Here is a 22436-nt window from a genome sequence, read left to right as displayed (position 1 = left end):
GGCCAGGGCCCTTCATCTCAGGTTGGATGGCTCCAGAGGAGTTCTATACAGTATAGACATACTAGTAGACTGCACATGTGTTCTGACCACTAAAGTGTGACTCCACATCTGCTAGGTAACAACTAAATAACTTACTGAAATTTTCACTAACTGTGGCCCCTATTTTGACTCTCTCCCTCACAGGAGTTTTCTGCATATTACAGAAAAATAGAAGAAACAGAAACACTGTGACAGTCTTCACTGTCAGGTTGACTGATACAGAACCAAATCAGTACAAATTAGGGAAGCATGCTGTTGAGTTTGTCTGTGAGGGTAATTCTAGAGACAATCAGATTCTGCAGGCTCTAATCAAATAGATGGATCCATACAATGGCTTTCCTGGGGGTAGTTCAAAGTAAGAGGTGAGAACCAGCTGGAGCAAGCAGGTCATATATGGGTCTTGACCTTGCCCTGACCTTCTCTGCTGACCTCTGTAACAAGGTGTGAGCTATTCTGCAGCAATACACCTTTCCCACTGTGGTGAACCCTCTGAACTGTGAGCTGAAACACAACCACTTTTCTGTAAAAGTATACGTCAAGCATCCCATGAAGGCAACTGTTGGGAGCCAACTTTTAACAGAAAGCGGCTATCAGCTTTGCAGCCATCTTGAGCCATATACCCTGACATGAGACTTGAATTACAATAGCCTACAACAGCTGAGAACACTCCGATAATCTTGGTTTAGATACCTTGAGATTAAAGGCGCGTGAGATTAAAGGTGTGTGAGATTAAAGGTGTGTAACTTAAGAGTATGACTTAGAAGTATAGAGATCAGAGTTAGAGACAAGACCTAAGGGCATGATTAAAGGTGTAACTTAGAGGCGTGGCTTAGAATCAGACTATAGAAGACAGAACCAGACATCAGACCAGAGAGAGAGATTCATACACATCAGACATTAGGTAGAGTCTGCCCTCACCCTCGCTCTTGCTGAACCCCGACCTGCAGACCGGAGCGGCAGCTTGGGCCGGGATACAGTGGCCGCCCAAACGTGGGTCGGCCCAGGCCTCAACATTTTGCTTAGGCCGAGACATTTTTTGGCCACCCCAACGTGGGACTAGTGCGGTCCCCAACAGGCAACAACAAATCTGACACAAACACTCCAGTTCCAACTGAGTACTGGTAACTGACAGCCTAAACTCCTTAAGTTACAGATTCTTGTCAAGTCCTCCCAGAGCAGCTGCACAAATCCTTCATGTCTTTTTGACATAACAAGTCTATACACATACAAGAACACTAGGCAACATTATTAGTAGACATCTGCTGACAGGTTTGGTTCCCTTCTAAGCTACCTGTTCCTCACAGGGCCAAGCTCTCTTACCCACTGGGCTCCCTCTCTAGCCTTTCTCAACTATTCTTTTCTCAACTGTACTTACTGTCTCAAGATTTCCACAAGGTAAAATCCTATCTACCTCACAATGTAAAATGACTATTCTGCTCCGTAAGACTTCTATTGGGAAGTTATCATATGCCAGAATGGTCTGTTAAAGGTCCAGCCACTAATGTAACGGTAATTCTATGAGGAAAAGACACATGACAAGTTATAGAAGAGACTGAAGAGATGACTCGGTGGTTAAGAGAACTTGCTGTGTGATCATAGAACATTTAGGATCCCAGCAGCCACATAACAAGATGCGGATCCTGCAAACGCCTGTAACTCCAACACTGAGGGATGTAATGCCCTCTTTTGACCTCTGCACACGGACAGACACCTGGAGCCCCACACATGCACCTACACTAGCACACAGATAAAGAACTGTGGAACAGGAACTACTTGCAGATGAGACTGCTACTCTGCAATCGTGTGGGGAGCCAGAAAACTGCAAGTGGGCAAAATTCAGACCCAGGTCTGTTCTGTAAAGCAAGTTCACTAGAAGACAGACACACTCATGCAGAAAGTGGCTGACCCACGGCTGCTCTCCTGGCTCACAGTAGTGCTAAGTTGCTTCTCAAAGACCATGTGGCCAGCAAAACACAAACTACTGTCTGATACTTGACAGAAATGTGCTCAGGTGACCCGGGTGCCACAGGAAATGGGAATTAAGATTAAGAAAAAAGGCTTGGGTACTAAGTTCTGATGAGAGGGCTGTCACACGCAGTGAGAGACAGGTCATGGCTGGCTTTAGGAAATATACAGCTGATTCAAACTCCACAGAAAGACTCATGGCCAAATAGGCCCATCTCAGAGGCTTAAAGAAAAAGACAATGGGGAATAGAAGGTAAAAGTCTGTCTAAAATGCAAGTTAGCTGGTCCTGGGCCAAAGGCTTTTGCATACCTGTTCTATTGCTATTTTAGGGCAAGAACAAACTTTTTTTTTAAGATTTATTTATTTATTTTACGTACATGAGTGCCCGACCTGCATGTACACCTACATGCCAGAAGAGAGCATCAGATCACACTATAGATAGATCTGATCCACCATGTGGTTCCTGGGGATTGAACTCAGGAGCTCTGGAAAAGCAGTCAGTGCTCTTAACCACTGAGCCATCTCTCCAGCCCCTGTTATGTTGTTATTTAAGACAGGGTCTTACTATATTCAACAGGCTGGGGCCAAGCCATCCTCCTGCCTCAGTTTTCTGCATATAAGAACTACAGACACACATCACTATGTTAGCTTCTAACTGTGTTGTGATAAGTCATATAAAAGATGTACTTGTAAAGGCTCTCTCTTTCTAAGCTCTGACGTTATCTTTCCCCAAACATGTGAAAAGAAATTCTCTTTGTCCACCTTTTAATCTAGACACAACTTATATGACAGGGGTTTCTCCTTTCCACCAATGTAATTCTAGTATCTAGAAGGTGATTGGTGCACATAAGAAACCCAGTCAGTACTCAACAGTGAGTAACAAGAGTCTTTTCTACCACTATTAAGAAATCTGAGACTTTGAATATCCCTCAGTAAAAAATGGTAACTGGCGGGCGGCGGTGGCGCACGCCTTTAATCCCAGCACTTGGGAGGCAGAGGCAGGCGAATTTCTGAGTTCGAGGCCAGCCTGGTCTACAGAGTGAGTTCCAGGACAGCCAGGACCACACAGAGAAACCCTGTCTCGAAAAAAAACCAAAAAAAAAAAAAAAAAAAAAAAAAAAAAAAGGTAACTGTCTCATCTAAGTGTTGGTGAGGTTCAAAGCTGTAAGTACTTAGACTCTGGAGCATAAATTACATTGTCGCCTTGAAAGAAGGTATAGTACAGGTAAATGGCCCTTCTGTACAGTCTTACACTGTGGAATCAAAAAGTGTCTTGGCTAGTTTTATGTTTATTTGACACAATCTCGAGTCATTTTGGAAGACAGAAGCTCATTGAGAAAATGCCTTTACTAGCTGGGGCTATGGTACATTTACTTGATTGATGATTGGTGTACAAGACATAGTTCACTGTGGGTGTTGTCACCCTGGCCTGGTGGTTCTGGGTACTATAAGAAAGTAGACACAGGAAGCCTCATGGAAGAAGCCAGAAAGCAGCTCCTCCACAGCTTCTGCATTAGCTCCTGCTCCGTGTTCCTGCCCTGACTTTCCTCAATGATGGACTATGGTATGAAAGGATATGCTGAAATAAGCCCATAAGCTAAAATACACTGAAATTCCCCAAACTGATTTTGGGCATGGTGTTTTATAACCCTGACAAAGACACTAAAGGAGAAAGCACTTCTGATGGCTTTCACAATTACAATTACTTCCAACTTAAATATCTTTGGTTTAGGGAAAGATGCACACTAGTAACAATACAAATTCAAGGTTGGTAAGACTAAACTTGTTTATACGTATGCCTGTGAAAAGCAGGATAGAGAAGGAGATAAGGAGAACAAGGAGAGGAAGTTGTTTATGGAGGGTAAAGGTTGGGAATTACATAAAAGACAGTATGAACCAGCTCACTTTCTTCAGTCTCCACATGGGACTTGGCCCTAGTGCCTGAAGGCTCACGTTCCCCAGAAGGGTGAATTCTTTTTGGAAAACCTACTGCTAGAAGCAGCTGCCATTTCAGAAGAAGCAGAAGGGAGAAGTGTAATTACAGAAAACAAATTTGCCAGTTTTCCCACAGGATACGTGAATTAGCTGAGCAAATGCAGAGTTAAGAAATATATGAAAACCACTGACATTTTAAACAAACCTATACAGCCTGGCCCAAACTCACATTCTCATATCACTTGTTAGAACCTACCTACTCTAGTGACCTTGTCTCTGTACATTTAAGGAGCCATTCCTTTCCACCCAGCATTTTTTTTTCCCCAGCCAGCAGTTTTGTTTTTGTGAAACAGGGTTTCTTTTTCTAACAAGCCCTGGCTATCCTGGAACTCTCTATGTGGACCAGGCTGGCCTCAAATTCACAGAGATCAGTCTGCCTCTGCCCCAAGTGCCTGAGATTAAAGGTGTGCCCTACCATGGCAGACTGTCTTAGGGACTCTTTAGGCCTAATGTTGATCCCTCAAACCATGTGTGGCTCAAACACAAGGAAAGTAACTCCTGTTCCCCAGTCCTCTTACCCCAGCCAGAGTCAGGATGTTCTCCAGTGATTTGGTCATTATGAGCCGCTTCTTGGCACGAGTAACAGCAACATATAGTAAATTCCATTCATCCTCAGAAAACGACTCTAAAGTAAGGAGAACAATCAAAAGCCTGCCCGCAAAACTCATTTGTCATCCAAATGCTTGTATCTCTCCATTAGCTTCCTTACAAACCTCTCAACGTTTACTGGCTATGTATACAAAGTTTTCCTACAAACACCAAATTGAAAGAAAAAAAAAAGTAAAACCCTCAATAACTAATTGCACAAAATACTTGTTTCTTCTTAGACTTGCTACAGTAAATCTTAGACTTATGTTAACTACTCAAAATCTGCAATGAACCCACTAGACACTAACATGTGCAATGGAGCCAATGGATACTAATGTTTGTTGTCCCCCTTTCTTCTTGTCTGTGAGGCAGACGGTAAGTCTGAGGTTTACAGAGGATATGTCACTCACCATGACCCCACTACTAATCACAGGCTGGAGCTGAACTGAGGTCTGTGCTCCTCCCACTCTCCTACAGTGTCTGTCTGGATGAGTTCACTCTGATCGGGAACTGACTCACAGCATAGGAAGATAACACACTTATACGCCCACCTCACATCTATCACCTCCAAGTCTCAATCCCTAGCAAACTAGATGAGTCAATCTATGGACAGACTAGAAGCTACTGAGCTGTATGTACACTCTGAATGGATGGACTATGCCATATGTAAGCTATATTGCAACACAGCAGGTGTCCAAAAAAGTATGTAAATATTAAGAGAACTTTTTGGTTTATAAACTTCAGATGCTTTTATTCTGTGATTTAAAATCAAAACTGTACAGACTTTAACAATGAACCTCAAGAATTCACTGAAACCAGAAATTGATAAACAGGCACTCTGCAGGCACCAGAACGTGCAGGACTCTCCTTTCAACCCCTAGCACTGCAAACAGTAACAAACATACAGATTTTTGTATTGGGAAGTAAACTATTGTTTTGAGTTTGCATGAGGCTAGGACACCTAGTATATGATGATGCAAAGTCCAAAGCTGATGGGCAGTTGTGTTCACAGGGATGTCGTGACTTAATACCTATCAGCCACCTGAAAGAAAGACCCTGTGAAGGCCTGAAATTTCTAAAACCACAGTATTAAAAATCAGACATTTAGGGTTAGGCATTATATTTTGTTCTAGAACAGGAGACCACTCTATCCCATCTAAACCAAAGCGGTCACCTCCCAGCTACTAAGCAGGAGCATCCCAGGAGCTCTGTCCCATCCCAGTGTCCTTACCAACTCTGAAGTGAGGAAGCTGGGCAAGATTATGCCTGGCACAAGGCACTTTCACGAAATCATCCAACACATGCACAGTGTCAAACTCTAACCCTTTGGCTTTGTGCACAGTGCCCAAAATGTACTCTAAAAAACAAACACAGAAAGTTAGATGGGAGCCCCACAAGGAAAGAACCAAGAGGAGACAAAGCATCCTTGCAGGGTTGCCCCAGCACAGGAAAAGGGCACAGGGAGAAGGGCTGAGAAAGTAAAAACTTAGTCACGGAAATACCTAAAAGTATGCCACTCAAGTCTGCCCAAAGTAACTTTACCACACCCCATGCTCACTGTACACATAGAAGGTAAGATGGCTGTGCAGCTTATCCAGAGTTACACATGGCAGAGCTAGGTCTAGAAAATTCTATTCCAGTGGCTTGAAAGTAGAATAGAAATAAAAAGAACCAGTAGGAAAAGAACTGTTCTGCTTCCTTATTTACTTATTATGCAACATGGTGCTGGGGATGAAGATCAGGCCTTTCTCTTAGAGCACGGCCTGTCAGCCACAGATGCAGAGATACTTCAAGAGGTCATCTACTCCTCCTCTTGGAGGGAGGGCAAAAGCCACTTTCCTTACCTGCAAAATCCAAATCTTCTATGTGGCATCTCTCTATCCTTTCTACCAGTTCTGGAATCCTGATATTGTATTTTTCAACTACGGCGATCTTGGCTTCCAGCTCCTTGTCCTCTGCAGCAGTCACATACCTCTTGAAGCCACCGAAGCCTTCTTTATGCACCCATCTTCTGATGAACCTGTCTTTAATGATGAGGTCTCCTGAGGAGGACACACATCAGGTGAAATGATCACTCACTGTGTGTCCATGAGCAAGTCAGTAAAGTGGCCTCTTTGTCCTCAGTAGAGCATCACAAGGCAGATCCTTGAGAATCTCATCAATTTCACAGAGATTCAAAACAGTTCAGTCCAAGGAGGAAAAGTACCACAGCTGCCCAGACAGGCAGAAGAATGCAGGGAAAGTGGCTGAGAGGACCAACACTGGCAACTAATGAGACCACTGAGGAGGAGCTGGAGAAACCTGTCAGTACTTCTAAACACAGGCCCCAGAAGGGAGAAGAGCAAATCCAGTTCCCCAGAGGAAGAAGATCCTGACTCGGGCCCAGCCCCGCCCTCTGACCCCTGGCTGAGTGTTGCTTTTCCAAGCCAGTACTCACGCTTCCTCCGCTCTTCCTCTGGCTGAAGAAGGGTCCAAATGTCAATGATTCTGTCCAATCCAAACGATTTAATCCCCTGAAAAACATTTTCCAGTGGAATGTTTTGTTTGCTTTTCATTAAAATAAAAGAAGTCCAGAGATGAAATCTTGAAATGAAATGATTTCTAAGGCAAGCTCAATGTGCCTTTCATACTGTACAATGTCTAGAACACGAACACAAGTGGTAACAGAGCTGGCAGGCAAGCTACTCATCACTGTTTCTTATGATAAACAACTAGAGTGTCTGTTGGCCTGGTCTCTGCAGGAGACCCTAATGGAGCTAGCTCTTTCCTGGGCCTGGTCTCTGTACTCTTTATGTGTATGAAATTTATTTACATTATCAACAAATTTACTCTTACCCCGATCAAATGTATCCTTGCAGGTGACTCTCCTTCTGTTACCCGGACAGCCTCATCAAACACATTGGCATTGGTCCTGGACAGCAGAGCCACTTGTCCCTTTACATCACCTCTTATGCCACCTTGAGGAGAAAGCACAAAGTCAATGCAAATCAATATATAGACCACAAGCGGCTTTGGTGGGGAAAAAAAAGCAGAAGCGCAACAGGAAGCCTTACTCTGATGGTTCCCTCCAACCAACGTCTTTTTCCTGACTCTCTTGCAGACATCCAAAATGGTAGCTCCCACGTAGGCTATTTCCACACCAAATCTAAAACTCTGTTGGAGAAACAACACAACAAATGCCTTAGTCACCTGCCCAGAGATATGTGAGCTCACATCTGTCACTGTCAACCCGTCCTGGGAAAAGGACGCGGGACGTCTAAAGACACTTGGACACAAACAGGAGCCTGATGAGTGAAAACTGTTGTTCCTATAGCAGCAGCGTTTTCTCCTTTTAAAGACTCACTTTTATTATTTTTAATTAGTAGTGTGTGTGTGTGTGTGTGTGTGTGTGTGTGCGCACGCGCGTGTGCGTGCTAATACAGTGTCAACCACAGAAGACAAAGGCAGTAGGCCCTACTGGAGCTGGGGTTGTCGGTGGCTGTGACTTAACACAGGCTCTGGGATTGGAACTGGGCTTCCCTGCAGACTAGCAAGCACTCTTCACCTCTGAGCCATGTTTCTAGCCCCACTCTCACAGTTTTCTACTTTGGAACCCTGGAACGGCCTATCACCCAGGTCCCTCCACCACACACACACACACACACACACACACACACACACACACTCACCATTTCCCTTTCTTACCATTTGTCTCCAGCTTCACTTGACACTGAACTTCTTGTCTCATTTATGTGACCTCTGACTTCTGTTCTCACACTCAATTCTGTCTCCCTTTGCCAGATTAATCTTGCCTTCTCAAAGAAGGAAATGCCCTGCTCCAAGGACCCTCCACTCTCTGGACAGTGCTTCTCTGCAACAATCCTCTAACAGCAACTGCTAACTTCTTTTAAAAAAATCTCCCCTCACCCCTCCTCAAGTTCCATCTTGTGGGTTTTAAATCATGCAAAGGTGAAGAGAGGGCAGAGATTTTGCCCTTGCCTCTAAGACCTCTTCCAACATCAATTTATCACCTATTTGTTACATGTTGTTTTAGGCTGGGGATCCAGAGCACGCAGACAGTGCCTGTTTGACAAGCCCGGGCCTTGGTTTCAACCCCCTATGGAACAAAAGGCAAAACCAAAACACTTTAAGTGAGGTGTGATGGTGCATGCCCATAATTCTTAGCAGTCAAGAAGTTGAGGCTGGAGGGCTGTGGGTTCAAGGCCAGCCTGGGAGACACACATACAGAGTGAGTTCCTTTCTGAAAATATAAGCCACCATGGACAGTCGCCATGTTTCTCTGCCTCGGTCCATGCTGCCTCTATCAATCTCTCATCTACCTAAGTATATTCCTATCCTTCAACACTCAGCCCAAGACCATATTTTCTTGACCACCTCTGCTGGAGGATTCCAAATTTCCATTATTATTTCTTTTCCCAAGCATCCATAATATAATAAAGCAAGGTATACTGTAGTGAACAATAATGTTGCCTAGTTCATGAACGATGTCTATATCTACATCATGAACTATGTCACACAGCTGCAACCAATAGGAGGAAAACATGACTTTCAAACAGGACTTTGTTGCTATAACCTATTCAGAATGAACCATGATCAAATTATTTGTAAAATAAACATTCATACATGAGTGAAAATGCAGCTTTATGCTACTATGTAATGCAAGAGAAGAAAGGAATCTCTTTTACAGAACTCCAAATAACGTATACAGATGCTTCCAGCACTCCTCTCTCTGTGTGGGCCTCTGCAGCGGAGGAACCTGAGTGCATCCACTCTCACTGCATATTGATAATACACACCCTGGAAACCCTGAGACAGATGGCACTTCCGTACCTCTATCTAAAGTGAGAAAAAGCACTTGACAAGTCTCAACACACAGACATACTACAACTACTTGACCAGTACTTCTAAAATTGTCAGTGTCATTAAAATCAAGGTTAGATAATATACAATCCTAAGATGGCAAAAAATAAAAAAATAAAGAAATATGAATGACCTGTGGCTTTAGCTGTGACAGTATACTAACTTGGTTTTTGTGGAAAGTGAAATATACCTCCCACAGTGCTGGTACAGTAAAGCCTAGGAAGGGAAACAGAATGCTTGCTTATCCATCTTGGGGCCTGAGGAGCAGCACAAGCTCTTACCTGTGTGAGATAGAAGACGTGAGTGTGGGGGACTGTGAACAGAGCGTTCACTGCACCTCGGAAGGTATAGATCTGTTGGTGGGGGTCCCCTACAAAGATCTTTCCACATGGCTGAGACAGAACTATGTTCATGATAGCTGCAACCAAAAAGAGGGAAAGTATTTGAGAAATGGCAATAATCCACAGAACAAAAAGAAACCACATTTAATAAAGAAAATGAATATAAACTAAGCCAGCCCACAACAAACAATAAAAGTTTCCTTTCCTACAGGGCAGGCTTTTTATAAAAGGGCACAATTTTATCATGGGCATAGTAATGGTATCTGGCTCTAGGGATACAGATTACTTTTATTCCTGTGTGAATTGATTATAAGAAAATATATAAGCAAATAAAAATTTCCATTTTAATACTACATCTCCAAAATACCTAGAGGGTTAAATTGTTAATCCTGTCTATATTCTCTATCAGTCATGCAGCACAGACTTTCAGTCTAAGTTGACTACTCTCCTCACTCAGCATTAGGCGAGGTCCCTGTAACTGAGGAGCTAGCCGTTCAGCATCTTAAGAACCACTTCAGTTAAACATATGGAGGAAGAATATAAATGTACTTCAGGTGTGGGGAACAGACAGCTGTTGAAATTTTGGGCCTAATTTCTGAAAGACTAAGAATCATTTGCTCCTCTTCTTTATCACAAATAAGAATAACTTATTCCATGTATATGTCCTCTTACATAATCACGATGCTGTTTCTATGTATTTGAGACTACGGATGTCCTGAATAGTTTATCACCTGGGGTACAGTCCTGGGCCTCATCCACAAAGATGGCGTCAAAAGAGGCCAGCAAAGGTTTGCTCAGCTGCCAGAGTTTCAAATAGCCTAGAAGAAGTAGTAACCAAGAGTCACAACGCATAAGCAAAGCAGTTCCAGCAGACACAGGAAGTAACCTAATGGGCACAGGAAAGCTGCTTACCATCATGTGTCATTTGGTATGCCTCTTCTTTGCATTCCCCCAGCTTCCGCATGTTGTCCCAAAGTCGGCTTGCTTCAAGAACACCATTCTAAAAAGTAAGTGACACAGGAACCCAAAGTTTAAGACCCTGGAAGAGACAGTACCCTGAGATCACACTTCTGCTTCCACACAGTGAGGTGGGAGCAAAGACATCACCCTAGAACATAAAGGGATCCACCCCTTTCAGTGATCTCAAGTGCTCAAAGGGTGAGAGGCTGAGGCCCCAGCAGACACAGCAGAGCAAAGGTCAAAGAGCCAACTGGTTTTTTTGGTTTTTTCGAGACAGGGTTTCTCTGTGTATCTCTGGCTGTCCTGGAACTCACTCTGTAGACCAGGCTGGCCTCGAACTCAGAAATCCATCTGCCTCTGCCTCCCAAGTGCTAGGATTAAAGGCGTGCGCCACCACTGCCCAGCAAGCCAACTGTTTTTATAGACTTACTACTGACACTAAGTTAGTGAACATATTTTCTTTCACAAGTAAAAACTGTGTAAAACCATAACCAAAAAACTGAAAAGGGATTTCCAATCACTGCATGAGAGCTGAGCTCTTTCAACCTATGGGCAAGTCCTTTCGTGTCTGTTCCCACATCGTAATGGGAAAACTAAGATGTATGATACAATATGCACTTGTCTGTAATCAGAGCACAGGGAGGCTGACGCAGGAGAATCTTGAGTTTGTGGTTAGCCTGGATCACAGAGATCCTTTCCCACAAAATAAAGAGACACAAACAAAAACCCAGCAGGGCCATTATGAAAGTTAAGGGAGATGCCTGTGAGTACTCCTCACAGGAGCAGATACCACGTGACTCCCAGTTGTCATGACAGACACTTGTCTCGCCTACCCGGGTTCAACTTCTAGAAGTGGTTCTGAGGAAATAAAAGACAAAGATCACATCAGGTCCCTCCTTCTGAATACACTGGGGACTCACCAGCTTCTCACTCTGTTCAACCATGACTCTCTGTCCTTGGCTATTTTTGCACCAAATGGGCACATGATCAATAGTTAGCTCTTCATCAGCTGATGCAAAGAAGTTTTCTAAAGTCTTACACACTAACTTGGCCCTTATAAATCCACCTTTTCCTTCAGCAAGGACGGAGTTGACCATGAAGGGCGTTAACTTGAAGAGATTCAACTTCTTCTTCAGCTGGTACCTATAATAAACACATACCCCAAGTGAATGATGTTGGCCTTTGCAGGCATTGTGCTATAAACTATATCCCTCATTCCTTAACCAACAAGATAATTCCAGCTACCATACACAGGAAAGATGGTTTTAGAAACCACATCTGAACTGGGGTGGCCTGCCCTAAACCTTCCATACACTCATAAATGACAACCCAGAGTATACAACTAGTACACAATCAGTCACAACAGATGCTACTGGTTTTGGTATGGTTCATGCTCAAAACAGCCCTTCCTCGGCCCAATAAGATACACACAGTTCCTTCAGCCTTCATGTCCATAAAGGCTCACATACATGGGGGTTTTCCCATTTACTCTCCCCAGGAATGCCCAAAACTCTTCAGAATTTTGACTGAATTTCCATGCCTCAATTCCAGAGAAACAAGAAGGCCTTCTCAGTGCTAGCTATGTGTAAACAAAGTGTTTCGGTAGTGTAGAAGTGTGGATCATCTAAGCTCTTCCTCTAGCTCCTGCTTGTCCATGGAGAGAACAGCACGTTTTCTCAGTGTTGTGCAGTAAGTGTGATCATAACGACACCACATGAAAACAGTAACCATGTGACATGACACACATTTTCTCAGTGTTGTGCAGTAAGTGTGATCATAATGACCGTCACATGAAAACAGTAACCACATGACGTGACACCAGCACTTGCGATGCTCACTTCCGCCCAACATGACTGTAGGCCATGGAGTGGAAGGTTTTGCAGATGACGTTGCTGGGGAAGACAAGCTCTGCCTGCTTTGCGATGCTCTTGTTGAACGTGACATACAGAAACCTGCTCTGAGACCACTTCTCAGCATACTTGACCAGTGTAGAAGTCTTCCCGGTGCCTGTGGAAGCCAAGAAGAAAGAATGCGACCCTCTGATTAGGTAAATACGCACTAGGATCCCCATCCAGGTCTTTCTAGGGCATATCCTTCCTCTGACTGAAGATTAAGACTGATTTCAATATTGATTAAAGCCATGTCTTAAAAGGAGCGAGAGACCTCACAAAAGATTAAGGTGGGCTGGGATCTTGATCTCACTGGCTTGTTAAGGGTTTGTAAAGACAAAGTAACCATGGGTCCCAGGAGCAAGAACTTAGTAACAGCTAGCTGTTGCTGCACTCGTGGTCATCCATGTCTCTGAAGGAACATCATCACGTAGAGGGGACTCAAGGATTGCTATGATCCTGCTAATCAACTTGTATTTCTCTAACAAATTGTATTTCCTGAGTGCTTTACACATGGTTACCTATGTGCCAAGCATTGAGAAATAATAAAAAGATTACAATCTAGTTAGGAATAAACACCAATGCAAGGTAAAACCAGGCAACAAAATGACAGTATAAAGAAAGCACAAGGTATTTTAAAAAAGAGGAGGAGGAAGAAGAAAATAGTAGTAGTAACTAGAAACAAACCAATCTCGTGTAAATGAGCATCTGAAACCATGACTCCTCCTTCCCAGTCTAACAAGGCTGTTCTGAAGATTTTCATGGAATAGGTAGACACACAGGTATTACAAAAAAGTACATGTGCTGGCTACTTTTACTGTAATGTAAACAGGTACAATCAATTAACAGATTAGCTACATTAAATATTCAGCAATCTAGTTGGGATTCAAATGGCTAGAAAAGGCCTTCATCAGGAAGCGTCAGAAATGCTGAGAATCATCAACACAGAATGGCACAGAAAGAAAGAAGAAAAAATGGAGTGGGGGGGAGGGAAGAAGGCATCCTGGAGAGATAGCACCCAGCTGATTCTGGTCTGCCATCTGCTTATTTAACCTAAAGTAAACTTCTCTAAATGTCATCTAAGCAACCTCACAGAATGCTGTGGGGACTAACACTGCAGGCCACTGCAGGTGTCTAATAAATGGCACTACCAGGAAACCAGAGTAGAAAAACAGCAGGAAGGGATTATAGCTAAAGAAAACAACACAAGCAAAAGTTCAGGTAAGATGCTAAAGTCTTTCTGGACATTCTAAGATGCACAAGTGACTCCATGTTTAGGAAAGCAGGCTGAACCAAAGAGAGACCTTCAAGATATCACCCACAAACTAAGGAGCTACTGAACACAATTAAGCAGATTAATACAACCTGTCTCATCAGAAGACACTGCTGAATGTACAACGATAAATGAGAAACTCACCCTACCCTGACAGACTCCATAAAACAACTTGCCTAAATAGGAATCCAGTGCAGATAGGCAGTGGTAATGGCTGGCTGCTCTGGGGACTGATTAAAGTCATTTCATAATGGATCAAGGTCAGAGTGCTATGGTAGAGAGTGAGACGGGGACACACAGCTGAGCAGGCAGAAGCAACTACATCATGAACCTGATGATAGATACTCCAGGAACCTGACAGGAGCTCCCTTACCTGCAAATGCCATAATTTTTACCACCTGGAGAGGCTCCATCTTATGGTTCAAAATCAGCTGTTGTTCATGTGTTAGTTGGATAGATGTTTTCTTGCTATAATCATTACAGAAAAAAAATTAGAAAACAGAAAAGAATTCAAAAGCCCAAGGAATGCCCAGTCCAAACACCGAACAAGCAAACTGGATATACAACAGGTGACCCCGAATATGCCCTCCTATGTGGGGTGCATGTTCTGAAACTAGATTAAGATGCTACTGTACAGCTCAATACATCTACTAAAACCACCAAACTGCAAATGGTTGAAATTTGCACAACATAAATCATGCCTCAGTAAAGTGATCAAAGCAAATACTTCTTGTCCTCATACATGAGAAGAGTCAAGAAAGGAAGTCAAACCATGTGTTCATGTCTGTAATCCCAACACTCAGGAGGCTGAGGCAAGAGGAGTGTGAATTTTTTGAGTTCAAGACCAACTTGGGATGTACACTGAGACTCTGTCTCAAAAAGAAATAGAGCAAACACACACCCACATACATACATACGTACCCTGGCCAGACTGATGGCTCCTCTGTAACTTTGGTGGCCTGAGTACAGGAATTCTCCTGAAGATATAGGCAATAGAAAATGTTGTAGTGAATCCTAATGGGGGAAAAAAGTAGATTTAGAGACTTCCAAATTTAAATCATCGTCTATCTCATTTTTTCGTTGGATGCATTTCAACTCCTTACCATTTCCAACAAAGAATATTCCTATTACATTTCATTGAAAAAAAAAATGCAAAGAAAAGACTTCAGTCTCTGCAGCTGAGAAAAGCACTTCTGAAAATCCCTGTCCAGAGAAACATGCACTGTCTCTATGTGTAACATCACGCAAACACGACCAGGACACGCTTTTGAGGGAACAAGAGTATACACTATTTGTGACCATAAGAGACAAGCAATCAAAACAGCAGAAGCCTCTGGAAAGCAGGCATAAACATCATCCTGGTCATCTGAACTCGGCTTAAACAATACAACCTTACTCCTAAATTAAGTCATCTTTCTGAACCTCAGTAGCTCTACTGAGTTCTTATGTGGTAACATTGGTTTAGAAGCGTGAATAACATTCCCCTTTATAGTTTCCAAAGGAAACTGTGTCTATTAAGAAAAGAACACCAAAGATAAGATGTCAGAACAGCCAAAGGGAAACAAAAATGGCAAAATTCAGTCAACAGAGGCACAAGACATAAACTCAGTCCAGCACAGTCAACTGCAAAAGCACTCATGTGCATTCTGAACTCACACTCGGCACCTACAACACTAATGCCCCAAACAAGTGCTCTGCTCCACTCCAGACTGAGGAGGGCTCATCTTGGAGCATTGCTCTTTTTGATGAAAAAAAGAGGCATTTAGTAATATTCCAGGGGTTGGACAACCAAACAGATCAACACACCACACTACTATGAACTGAACTGGACCCCCTTAAAGTTCAAAAGCTGAATCCCTAATTCCAAACTTGACAGTTGGAAGAAAGGAAGGAAGGAGAGAATTAAGATTCAATGCAGCAACAAAGCTATGGCTGTGGTCCACTAGAACTACCAAGTGCTCTGCATCCCCTGCCCCCATCTCTCTTGTTGGGATAGAGAAGGTGACTCACCAGGAACCCAGATTCCCTACCATATTCCTGGCTCTCCAGCCTCCAAAAGAACAAGAACACAAACATCTGTAGCTTAAGCCACCCGGTCTGTGGTACTTTTATGGTGTATACATTTGCTTATGATAACACTGTTCTTTATTTGATCACTTGTCTTGGTGGAATCTTTCCTAGAGCCTCTTGCCCAGGGCGTCAATGCCATGCAGTGGGCTACAACATAAACCAGCTAAGAAACTGAACCCAGCTTGGGAATAAAGCAGTAGGACCCTGCTGGAGAACAATGCTCTGTACCACCTTACCAAGAATGACAGGATCACTGCTATGTTACTCTCCGGGGCTCACTAATCCCAGGGGCCAGTGTTTTCCTGGAGGAGAGGAAACTCTCTGGGTTTCTGCTTCTCTAGGACTGGCTGCAAGAAAACTGCCTACCACCCATACTTGGGATTTAAAGATATTCCCTCCTCTGGTCCCCAGACATCTTCATATCTTGCACTAGTCTCTCCCATATCCAATGAATGCCTGCCACACTGGGCTCTTTCCTGGTACTTATCAAATTCCTTACAACTCTTGGTCCTTATATTACCTATTCCTTCTCTTACAATGCTTCTTCCCATAACTCCAAATGGGGGCTCCTCCTTGACATTCAGACTTCTGCAAACTCTTTGCTCATGCCATCCAAAACACTGTCCCCACGTCCCGCTCAGCGCTTTGCTCCACTTCCACTACGGCACGTGTCATTCTCTAAAGTTTCCCTCTCATGTTTGCTTACATACTGCTTGTCTTCTTGCACTAGGTAAGTGCCTTGATTAGTAATTCCATAGTACACTCTTGTGCCTGGACAATTCCCAGATCACTAGGTGCTAAACATGTAACTCTCTGAAAACTGACCTCTGCATATGTTATCAATGTCGAGATAACTCTGAATTAGCAACCAACACTCTAGGCTTTCTCACATTAAGATAGTTGGTCAGATTCCTATAATCCTGAAGCCTACTCCAAAAGTAAGCAAGGGAGAAAGAAAATGCTAATGTTTTCCTAAGAAAATGTAGCCACGTGAGAATAAAGTGAAGCATTTCACTTTCACCTAGAGCTTCAATGCTGACTCAAGAACACAGAAACTAGGCGAAGAAATCTTAGTTGACTGGCATAATATTCACAAAGCACGTGGAAATGCATGTCCAGTTCCGTGGGAGAAAGGAGGTAGGACAAGTCTAGGCCTTGTCATGTTATCATCGCATCTCCCGTCCTCCAGGATGTTACCTATTGCTGATGTTAATCCCCTTCTCTCTCATGGCATAAAGGAGCACAGCGATGCAGTATAAGGTCTCGGTGATGTCTGGCATGGTCACTGTGGAGCTGGGTCTCCTGAGGCAGAAGAGCAGATGCTGGATGTCGTTCACACAGCTGGAGAGGAGCACCATGGCTGCCACCAAGGCCCAGACGTTAATGCCCTTCAAAGAGAGGTACAGGATAGGAGGGGAGCCCAGACCCAGCCACAGTCAGGACTAGGAAGGAAATGGATGAACATCCCCAGCTCATTTTACTGTATATCTGTAGTAAAACCTTCAATCTCTCTGCCCCTTTCAAATTACCCAGAATGTCAGCAAGGAGAGAGCCACTTTGAGGGCTAGAGAGATGGCTCAGTGGTTAAGAGCACTTGCTGTTCATGTAGAAGACCCCAGTTCCGTTCCCAGCACCAACATAGCAGCTCACAACTGCCTGTAACTTCAGTTCCACGGGATCTCTTCTGACTTTCACAAGCTCCTGCACACATGTGGTGTACAGATGGATTCTTAGATACACACCCACATTAAAATAATATATATACATTGGTTTTGGGATTGGGGTGGTGTTTTTGTTGCTGTTGAGACAGGGTTTCTCTGTGTAGCCCTTATTGTTCTAAAACTCAATCTGTGGGCTGGCCTTGAACTCAAGAGATCCATCTGCCTCTGCCTCTGCCTCTGCCTCTACCTCCTGAGTGCTGGGATTAAAGGTATGAACCACCACTGCCTGGTTTATATTGTTTTTAAAGGCCTATTTTATAAACTAACCCTATCACTCAAAGTGTTCAGAGGCTAGATAACTAGAAAAAATTTTTAGAGATTCCTCAACAGAATGAACTAAATGCTTCTTAAAATTCCTTCCAAATGGAAAAAGCTACAAATAAGACCTCTTATTTCTCCATAATGCTACTCAGAGATTCAATCAAAAAATTTGAAAATAATCTTCGACTAATCTTAATCGCTAACACAGTGAAAAATGATGTCACCATTTCCCAGAGTATCCCTCACAACCTCTCAGTCCACATACCCCAGCAGCTGCATAGAGGTCAGGTAGTTGTTGACGCATGCACGCCTCAGCCTCCAAAAGTAGAGGGTGATCCCTCAGGCTCCACAACACCCTCTCAGGGTCGACACTTGGGGAGCATTTGGTGGTGGCTGTGTATCTGTAAAATACTCAAGAGATGAGTCCAGAAGGAAGACAACTGTGAGCAAAGATTATGAGAAAGGACTTTGAAAATTGTTTCCCAGAGAAGAGAAACAACACTCACCGTATGAGGTTCAGCACACATAAGTCTGAATCCTTTTCTATGCCATGGCTCGAGAGAATGCCATCCACCTTGCTGACAGCCTGTTCTTCGTTGATCAAGTACCGATGATACAGCTTCTTCCAAGGAATGAACTATGTAGTTGAAAAACAAAATGAAATAACATACATGCCATGTTCTCAGAAAGACTGGACCACCAACACAGAAAACCTTCTACCAAGTGAAAAGCAGTACAGGAGTACTTAATCCTCCCAATCCAAAGCTGGACAGACCAAAGACAAACACTGTAGGAACCTCCAATGGAAAACAGGACAACCGGGCCTTGGCTCTAACACAAATGTCCCAGGAGCTGGAGAAAACTGCCACTTTAGTTGCTTTATCTAAAGCACCAGGTGAGCAAGTTCCAAAAGCTGTACTGACCTTAAGTCAACAAACGTCACATGACAAAAGGAAGGCATTATGGAATGATAATGCTACCCAGTGGTATTTTCACTAAGATGTGATAACAGAGCAAATAACACATGTAGTAACATCAAACACAGGTCGTTACAGAAAGCAAACACTGACAGAAATGAGGGAAGGAAGCACCAGCAGATGTGTAAGGAGATGCTGGATTTAAACAGCACTGCAAACTACTGAGCCTAACAGAGCCATACAGATGCTCCATCCAACAGCAGCAAAATCCATACTCATCCCAAGACACAATATGTTGGATCGTTTATTGGGTCACAAAGCCAGTTAATCAATTAAAATGGCTGAAGTTATATCATGAATCTTTTCAGTGACAACATGAAGACACTATAAACCAAGGCAGCAGGAAAGCTGACCTACCCACAACTTAAAGCAGGCATTCCTGCTCTAGAGATAAGGGGTCACCATGTAGCTGAGGCTGGTCTTGAACTCATAATCCTTCTACTACCACCTTCCTAGTACTGGGATACAGGCATCTATCAGTGCATCTGGCTATACAGTGCACCCTTATAATATCCATGGGTCAAAGAAGAAATCATAAAGCACCTTAAGACAAGTAAAAACAAAGACACAACATAATAAAACTTACAAGACACTGCAAAAACAGTGATCAGCAAGTTCACAGCTAAGATGCTTCTTTTTAAAACAGAGAGGGATAGAGCACTCAGTAGAGTATCTGTGGTCCATCATTTGCCTAGAATGTGCAAGGCATAGCTTCAATCCCTAGCATTAAAAGAAAAGATCTGAAAAGAACAGACTACCTTCACACCTCAAAGAAAAAAAAAGGAAAAAAGGAACTAAAGTCAGAATTAGCAGAAGAAAAGAAATTACAACGAGCAGAGCAGACATGGGCACAAAAGTGCTTCTCTGTAACCAGGCTGGACAGGCAGAAGCAGGAGGATGGACAATTTGAAGCTACCCTGGGATACAGAGTGAGACTGCATAAAAATCACAAATAACAGTAATATAATAATTAAAAACTCTCAGCTAGACCAACTAAGAAAAATGAACGGGACAGTAAAATGAATGCCACAGAAGTAAAAGAACTACAAGGGGCAAAAATGGATAAATTCCTAGAAACACACATCCTACCAAGCCTGAGTAACAGGAACAGAATGACAGAAAGATAATGAGTGAAGAAACAGAATCAAAAATCAAAACTTGCATCAGAGAGAAGCCCGGGACCAGATGGCTTCACTAGGGAATCCTACAGAACATTTAACGAACAATCAACACCAGCATGCCTCAGACTCTGCCAAAAGAGACTGAAGAGGAGGGAAAAGTGCCAAATTCCTTTGGTGAGGCCAGCACTGCCATAACATGAGATCGAGACACAGATGCTATGAGAACCTGTAGGCCACGGAATCATGGTGGACTACTGAAAATACCCTGCTGCTGCCGATAACCAGAATGACATCACTGTAACATTTTAGGAGAAAAAGACAAAACTGGATATGGTCACAAGAAATCTTTGTAACCAAACCCCTTCCTTATCTACACCCCTATAGAGCTCAGCCCATACAACAGTTTGCCATTTAGTTGACAGACACCAGACAATAAGGTAAGCAAGCAGGGCGCACATCTAAATTCATAAAGACACTGTTCTGAAACCAGGAACTAAGATGCCATAGTGGAAAGCTAGTGACATTTCTCCCGACCTCTTTTGTACTTAGAAGAAAAATTTAGCTTTCCTCTTTTGGGCTGTATGAAGGTCAGTGTATGGGTGGCTGGGTTCTAAGATAGAGAGATTTAGTGTGAAGGCTGTACTTAGCAGCTGGGCAGCTGTCAATATGCCACAAAATAACATACTAATTGTACCACAAATGCTACTGATAGTGTTTAGGTCACCACAAGGAAAAGAGAAAGAAAATTCAAGAGTCATAAATATGCTAAGAAAATGTCCAAAGGATGGTCTCAAGACCAAGCTAAACAGCATCATGCTGAGAAACACAAACTATAAAGATTATCAAAACCCAGACAAAATAAGAGAAAATGGTAATTCTACAGGAAGCAGATACCTGCCTCCCTGACACACAGAGAAGAGTCTGAGCAAAAACCCTTTCCTAGCACAATTAGGCAAAAAGGAGAGAAGGCAGAAACACAGGCAGTGGTTCTCTCTGCCCAGTCTGTGCACAGAAAATGAAGTATTAAGTTATCCAAAGAGGGAAATGAAAGAAGGCATGGAAGAGAACGGGTTACTAAAACCAAATATGGTGAGGTAATTACACTATCAGAAGTATAAGATGGCCAAGAGGAAGTAATGAAACTCAATGGGACAGGCATAGTTTGTACAGTAAGAAGTCTTCCAGAACAAGTAATGGACATACAATGACCATAAGCTAAGTGGGATGAGTGATTATACCACATTGGTGCCAAACATACGCAGTCTACGGTCAGGGCACAGCAAATCATGTGCTTTAGATAAAAGCAGTCATGTGAGAAGAAGGAAGGAAGGGTTGTGGAAGATTTGGTGAGGCAAGCCTGGATGGCCCCAGATGCCTGGGGAGTCTGTCCTTTATTCATGAAGCAAACAGAACCACTTTGAAAAGGTCCTCTCCTCAGCGATCTGCATTAAGTGAAGCTAATCTGTACCGTTTGAGGACTGAGCACTTAACTTACCAGCGGGTCACTGATTATTTCCCTCCACAGGTGGCACACCAGGCTGAGGTTCCAGTAGAGGTCCTCCACTGGCAGGAAAGCAAAGATATGCCTCAGGACTTCACTTGGCAGCCTGCAAATGTGGCTGGGCACTTCCTGGCAAGGCAACGTTCCAAGAAGCCCATAGTATGAATCAGGCAAGGGATCTGGACCAATGTCCTCAATGTCTCGGCCAGCTTCTCCAGGCACCGGAGAGCACTGTGACAAACCATCTTCTGCTTCTTGCCTGGCCTCCCTAAGCCTTGCACATGCTGGGTACAAACGATGGCGTGGTGTCTTTTTAGTAACTCCATCCCACTGACCGCTCTCTGTGGCTTCCTCAGAGGAGTGAGAGCGCTTCCTGGCCGGCTGAGCAGATCCTGATGAGCCCAGCCTCACTTCTCCATTATCGACCTGAGGCAGAGTACAACTGCTCTCTGCAGGAAAAATCATATCACCCTCAGAGTCCTGACAGCTGTCCTGGCCAACAGAATTGCTTTTGGCCATGTCATTGGTACAATGATGGTGGCCAGCTACGAAGAACTCAGAAATATATCTCTGACATCCTCCACCTGTAGAGAGAACCCAAAAAAGAACAGAAAGAAAAAAAATCAGCGGCTGCTGACCCACTGTAGACCCAAATAATACAATCTAATTATCTATGCTAACAGAGAAGAGACACCAGTGTGCTTATGGGTCAAGTGGTCATATAAATAGCTAATATAAAAATAATCAGACCCATATTTAGCAAGAGACAACTGCTGTGTATTGGTCAACACCCTAGCCTGTAAGCATGCATAGATATAGATAGAGATATAGAGATATAGATATATATAGATATATATAGATATATGGTCAGATG

General features: G+C 43.3%; 1 protein-coding gene across 2 annotated transcripts in view; it reads right to left on the bottom strand.

Moving 5' to 3' along the window:
- Window positions 1-22436, bottom strand: part of Fbh1 (F-box DNA helicase 1) — a 33416-nt gene that overhangs the window by 1908 nt on the left and 9072 nt on the right. For both annotated transcript variants that reach the window (XM_034509870.2, XM_034509871.2), the window contains exons 3-19: window positions 21557-22146; window positions 18470-18600; window positions 18229-18364; window positions 17179-17369; window positions 14833-14925; window positions 14285-14379; window positions 12588-12756; window positions 11670-11892; window positions 10702-10789; window positions 10521-10607; window positions 9730-9866; window positions 7642-7741; window positions 7424-7545; window positions 7026-7101; window positions 6433-6630; window positions 5820-5945; window positions 4519-4625 (exon numbers count right to left, since the gene is read on the bottom strand). In XM_034509870.2, the coding sequence (XP_034365761.1) occupies window positions 4519-4625; window positions 5820-5945; window positions 6433-6630; window positions 7026-7101; window positions 7424-7545; window positions 7642-7741; window positions 9730-9866; window positions 10521-10607; window positions 10702-10789; window positions 11670-11892; window positions 12588-12756; window positions 14285-14379; window positions 14833-14925; window positions 17179-17369; window positions 18229-18364; window positions 18470-18600; window positions 21557-22146 (2669 nt within the window). The remainder of the gene's footprint in view (window positions 1-4518; window positions 4626-5819; window positions 5946-6432; window positions 6631-7025; window positions 7102-7423; window positions 7546-7641; window positions 7742-9729; window positions 9867-10520; window positions 10608-10701; window positions 10790-11669; window positions 11893-12587; window positions 12757-14284; window positions 14380-14832; window positions 14926-17178; window positions 17370-18228; window positions 18365-18469; window positions 18601-21556; window positions 22147-22436) is intronic.

This window comes from Arvicanthis niloticus, chromosome 8 (assembly GCF_011762505.2).
Source record: "Arvicanthis niloticus isolate mArvNil1 chromosome 8, mArvNil1.pat.X, whole genome shotgun sequence".
Taxonomy (NCBI): domain Eukaryota; kingdom Metazoa; phylum Chordata; class Mammalia; order Rodentia; family Muridae; genus Arvicanthis; species Arvicanthis niloticus.
The sequence above is the reverse complement of the archived record's forward strand: the minus strand, read 5'-3'. Positions and strand labels throughout refer to the sequence as shown.